The following is a 6341-nucleotide window of genomic DNA, read 5'->3' on the forward strand; positions in this document are numbered from 1 at the left end:
GAAAAAAAATTGAAATTAAAACCCATTTGGCCTTTGGGTGCCAAAACCCTAAAAATCCAAAAATAATTGAAATTGGACATCATATGCAAAAACAACCAGCATAACGGGTCAAAAACCCAAATCCCCATTTCAAAAATAGGGAAAATGTTCATACTTGACCAATCGGGCAAAACCAACGTATAGAAACAGAGGGGAACACTAGTTCTCAACCTCCTAACATATTGCTACCAGAAACAAAAGTTGAAAGAAAGCAAAAGCAATAAAACAAGAAAGCCCTACCTATCAACAAAGGGGCAAATACTAAAAACAACCAGATAAAACAAATACCTCGCCAAATCTGCCGAAAGTGTCGACAAAGCAAGATCTTCCCGAGCGGGATCCAACGAGACTAATCTGATGAAATTCCCACGCTCACAGCTCCCAAAACGAACAAAAAGCCAATCCTTCAGAAGAGGATTTCTCAAATTTGCTCTCAAATTCTATTTCTAAAATGTGAGAAGTCAATAATAAATCCACTTTTCCAATACTTATTCATTTTTGAGTGAATAATCGATTATGGAAAATAGCTAGCTGGAGTAGTTAGACTTCGAATCAATCCAAATGAAAACAGGTTATTATCCATAACGAAATTTCACCTAACGCAAAGCTGCCAGAAATTAAATCCAAAAAGATCTAAAACCCGAAAACCCAAAATCACAGAAAAATCACTTAACACTTTCGCGATAGAGTGAACTTCTAAATGCACATACACGCTCACTGGTCTAATCACATAATGCAGATGAGTTCGGATTTACTAATCACCGAAAGGTTTTAGTTTAAACAACTAAAATAAGGGTACGTCGACCATATCGGGATGACATGGGTAAAATATGAACCGCTGAATCACTAACTCCATAGGCCACTGCCAGGGATATAATTCCTACACACTAAAACACATGATCAAGTGCAATTGCATATAATATAGTAGCTGAAGCAATTAAAACATTAATTAACTAATTAATCCATTTACATCACTCACGTTCGCAAAAAGCATAAAAACCAAGAATGAAGTAAATAACCATAGCATAGAATCCATCTCATAACATAATCAACAAATATGTCCAATAAACCATATAAACAGATATCATCATAGATCTACTGTCATCTCTACATAACATCAACATGCAGATATGATAAACTGAACAACATAGCAGTAAAGCATCTATGGTACTGAATCAAAGTATAACATCTGACCCTCAGGTCATCTCAAAGTACGTAAACAATAAGAGTGACAAGTATCTCTCGAATCAAAATAAACAAGGTACAGACTGCAAACACGAGAGGCACTACAAGCCCCATTGTTAAAACAAGATGATCATGGGTGTTTGGGTAGTTGAGTGAAGTAGCTCTCCATGGCGAGTTGGGACACATAGAGGTTGCTAGGCTAACCTATAAAAAGTAAAAAGTAAATAAAAAATATTGGTTAAATACATTAACAAGAATTAACATGACTACCTGGTTGTCCAAGGACGTTGATTGAAACACATCAAGTAAAAACTAAATAAATATACTGGGTAAAATATATTAATAAGAATAAACATGGCTATGGTTGTCCAAGGATGTTGATCAAAGGCAAGTTAATATTTGGCCATTTGAGGACCTCAATTAGAGATAAAATGCTTGGTCATTTGTGGATCTTTATCAAAGGCACATTATATGGTTGTCTCTGAATGTTGATTGAAAATACATATTGACTCTAGCTAACTATAGACATTGATTGAAGGGTCAATGCTACGCAGGCCTCCTCATGCCATGCAATGCCACTCCATTCTTGAGTCCTCATATTGAACCATTGTTAGCACTCAATAATGATCCTATGTACTTGTGTCATATTATACTCCTTTCAAAGTGATAACATTGGGACTGCTATGCCATTTCCCTTTTTGTTGCACTTGTATGGCATGTGTTAGCCTACTGACTGTATGTGTGTTGTGTGTGTTTTGGCTATGTGACTATGTTTGCGAGCATGGTGGGGAGGGCCTGAGGGTATCACATGGTTGTGTAGTGTTACATGTCATTGTTGAGGACAAACATACAATTGATGGACTACTTTTGAGTGGCATAACATTGAGCAAGATATACTGATCTCTAGCCCTATGCACTTTCTTTCAATGTTTATGCTATTTGGGCATCATGTTGTTGTCGTCCAGGCTTTCATGCTTATATGGATTTATTTGAGTGATTATGGCCTCAATCTTATGTATTCGATACTCCTTGATATATAGAGCTAGTTGTATTTTAGTCGTATGTTGAAGTGGACATAGGTTTTTGTCTTAATTTTCCAAAGAGGCTTCTAGATCAGCGTTTGCACTTTCACATTGGCATCTTTACCGATCGACATCGTCATCTTGCAAAGTGACATCTCTGCCTCTCTAGTCCAAGACTTTTCTGTATCAAAATGTTGGCAAACTTTTGATAAAAGTTTTGCGAGTCGAAGTAGTGCATGAGATCTTCGATGTTTATATCCTGTATATCAACATCTCCAAGCCTCTGGACTGAGACTATGCGGGAGTATTATCTCACAACAAACACTTTTTTTCCTATAGATCATTTGCATTTTTTAGCATCTCCACCTACTTTGGAATCCGTACCTCATTTGATTAACTACTTAGGGTTGAATGCTAGGTAGCTTGTGCATGCTTCTTTGATAGTTTAATTAGATGATTTTATAAGTTGGTAAATGAACTTGCATGGGTAATCATCGAAGGAACACTTTCCTTTAGTATGAAAATGAATGCCTATTCAGATGGATTGATTTGATCTCCTCTATTTGCTTCTCTTGAGTTATTATCGTCTTGACATTTCATAGCTCATTACCCCTTATTTGAACTATTGCTAGACAATTTCAAGAATGTGTGTATTCATATTGTGTTGAAAGTATTGACAATGCTTAACAGTCACGAATGATCAATATATATTTCCTTATCTACTTATACAATAATTTTTTATTGGTGCACTTCTTGTCATAATTATTATATCTTTATGTAAAAAAAAAAAACATTGATACATGTATTACGCTTTCAAAAAGTTCATGATAAAACATCACATATACATCTCATTCTCATAACCTCATTTAGAAAAAGTCCCATGTACTAAAAGCCAATAAAACAGAAATTTAACCTTCAAATAATAATTGCCAAAACAAGGCTAACCTAGTAAAAGGCAGCACTTTTCCATATTGGAAACACTCACCAAGTCATGCTAAACTTTATTCAATTGAATAAAAAGGCGGGGCGAAACTATAGATACTACATATTAATTGCAAACAATGAGCTAGATACATTGAAAACAAAGACAGTCCCACCCAAATAGAAGTGAATGGATTTTAGGTCAAATAGACCCATACACCTAAATTCCAGGCGTTTTTTAATACTAATAACGCCTTTTAATCAATATCCACTTGTCCCGTGTCGTGGGGGGAATTCAAATAAGGGTACGTCTTAGCCGTCAGATGGAGATGTGTGGACGGCTGTAGTGGGTCCTGATGGACGGCTGTTAACTCCCCAACTCTCATGATGGACGGTTCCGATCAATCTTCAGTCCTTGTTTGTTTTTCCCCGGCAGATGAAGAAGAAGAAACAGGAAGAAGCTTACAGAAGCCGAAAAGAAACAAGAAGTGGAAGCAGCGCAGGGATTAGGTCTTATCCACCTCAAGTAGACAAGTTTTAGACGCTGGGTTTCATAGTTGCATAGTTCAGAGTTCATAGCAAGTGCTAAAGCCTGCTGCTTTGCGCATTTCATGGTTCATGTTTTGTAGTTTTGCGCCATTAATGCTGGAATTTCACTGATCAGTGAGGTCGGTGGAACAAGGGTTGTTGTTATTAGGCCCGTTTTTGAACTAATCAGGGCTTTAATGCTTGTTGTTTTGTTCTGTTGCCCTTAAATTTCTACGGAGAAGACTCTTTTGCTTTTGCAGGCTGAGATTTTAGGGCCTTCTAGCGGTCGGGAGCTAAAATTTGGGGCAGAGGGGTATCTGTAGTTGTTTATTTTCCCCCCCATTGTTGTTCCGAGCGCTGAATGGAAGAAAATACCAGGCAGTTTTCTCTGATTGAGAGGCTTTTATTGTAGAGGACTTTGGAGTTGAAAGTTTGGGGAGGTGGAAAGATGTTGCGAGGTAGGGCAGCTTATTTGTCACCGCCTGTATACGGGCACAGTCATTTTAAGAAATTTTGGCTCAAGAAAATTGAATCGGAGGATGATTTTGAATCTTCAAACGCGCCCACTGCGGAAGGCGGCGGCGGCGGGGGTGTTGTGTTGACGAAGAGTCCTCCGCTGTATGCAGTGAATTGCACGGGATTGGAGATGAAAGGCACTTCTCCTCCGCCCGCCGCCGTTAGAGCTTCGGGGCATGCTGAGGAGGAGATCAAATATGGGGCGCAGAAGAGCGAGCTCGACTACACTCTCGCTCTAGGAGTCGGTCTTCCTGATCAAGAAGAGGAAGAAGAGTCGCATTGCTATGATGGTTTTTCGAGCGGAGAGGAGAAAATTGACAAATTCACAGCCATGGCGGAAGAGGAAGAAGCTCAGCCGTCAAATCTCGGGTACGGAAATGGTGAAAGCAACGGACATGCTACCGCAAAAATGTGCGCCGACTGCAAGACCGTCAAGACTCCTCTCTGGAGAAATGGCCCGCAGGGTCCCAAGGTTTGTTACTAAGTTGTTGATATATTCATTGAATATACACCTAATGCTCGTCATATATTCATTGTTTATACCCCGAACGATCGCTGTATATTCACTGTATATACGCTTTAAAAATGTTTGATTAGGGCTTTTATGCGGTATTTGACGGAAATTTATTTTGGTTATGTTGCAGACGCTCTGTAACGCATGCGGAATCAGGTATAAGAAGATGGGAAAGCGTCCGTCAGGCAACGGTGACCGCCCATCTTCTCCCTCGACGCCGCCCATTTCACCGTCGTGCAAGAGCAAGCGCAAGAGGCAGAGGGATATTTTTAATCCATCTTCTGGAGACCAGAGGGAGCAAATCCATCGTCATCAGCGGAAGAAGTTGAAGAAGCTTGATGGCAGGCGGTTGAGCTGCAGCTTACATTCGGAGGCCGATTCTTCACAAGTCGGGGAGGAGAATCGATCGGGGGAGGCGTTGAGGAGGTGGCGGCAGATGGATAGAATAAGGAAAGGCCTGCTCCGATATGGCGTAACGAGGAACTCCATGGCCAAGGATGAAGAAGAAGGCGCCATGCTTCTCATGGCTCTTTCATGGGGTGTCGCTTCCTGCTAGATAATGGATACTCTTTTAACCTCTATACTGACTGTTTTTTCTACTTACACTGACGACATAACTTAAAAGCAAACACAAATGTTGTAACCATACTCAGACAGGCGTCAATGTTTTCATTTTAACCCAGTGCTTTGTGAATTTCATGTAAAAAGCGTGGTTCCTTGAATCTTTTGTTACCATTACCATCCATGGAAAATGGTTTTTTCTTCTCTTACAGTGATGAAATCGATCTGTGTGTTCTGCCATTTTTCTGATAAATGGGTATTTAATATAACATATTTCTGACCGGATCATTTTATCTTTTCTGTGAGATACTAGCAATCAATGCCGACGGTGGATTGAATGCCATTTTTTGGTAGATTTTCTCACGAGATCTGGCCTGCATGTTTTAATGAAGCTGCATTCAAATCCATTCGTTTTACTTGCGGGTAATGTTCATGGATTTGCACGGTTGTGGTATGTTGAATTAATGTGGCACACGAGGAAATAAACGCTAGACAGTAAAATTTCTATTTTCACCGACGACATTAGCAATTACAAATGCTTTAACCATATACGTCTATGTTTTAGCTTTTAGCCCAATGCTTTGTAAAAGCAGGGTTCCTTGAATCTTTTGTTATTATGCATAGAAAATGATTATCTTCTTTTGGGATATGATTGATTTGTGTTTTTCGTCCATCTCTGATATATGGGTATTTAATTGAACAAGTTCTCGACCAGGCCATTTTGCGTTTTTCTGGAAGGAATATACAATCAATGTAGGCGGTGGATTGAATGCTGGGTTTTCGGTAGATTTAATCACGAGATCTGCCCAGGAGGTTTAAAGAAGCTGCATTCAAACTAATTCATTTCGCTTGCAGGTCATGTGTTCATGGATTTGTACGGTTATGAATTTAAATGGCAGAGGAGGAAATTTTGCACTTTTACCGCCGACTTGCCGCTCCAGTCAAATAAGCAGAGTTGCGCATGTTGTTTTCCGTCTAGGGCATGGCGGCTCTCTCTGTTTTTAAGGGATTCAAGTGTTATTTAATTATGATATCCGATGTTTTTTAACCTCTGC

The 6341-nt window shown here is 39.4% G+C and overlaps 1 protein-coding gene across 1 annotated transcript; it reads left to right on the forward strand.

Annotated features, from left to right (window-relative positions):
• Window positions 1-3612: 3612 nt before the first annotated feature.
• Window positions 3613-5574, forward strand: LOC149535332 (uncharacterized). Its single transcript, XM_089805634.1, has 2 exons — window positions 3613-4683; window positions 4856-5574. The coding sequence occupies exons 1-2, from the start codon at window positions 4144-4146 to the stop codon at window positions 5279-5281; spliced, it is 966 nt and encodes a 321-aa protein (XP_089661760.1). The 5' UTR covers window positions 3613-4143; the 3' UTR covers window positions 5282-5574.
• The last annotated feature ends 767 nt before the right edge of the window (window positions 5575-6341 follow it).

Source organism: Cupressus sempervirens, chromosome 10 (assembly GCF_028749045.1).
Source record: "Cupressus sempervirens isolate cs-2001-9-10 chromosome 10, ASM2874904v1, whole genome shotgun sequence".
NCBI lineage: Eukaryota > Viridiplantae > Streptophyta > Pinopsida > Cupressales > Cupressaceae > Cupressus > Cupressus sempervirens.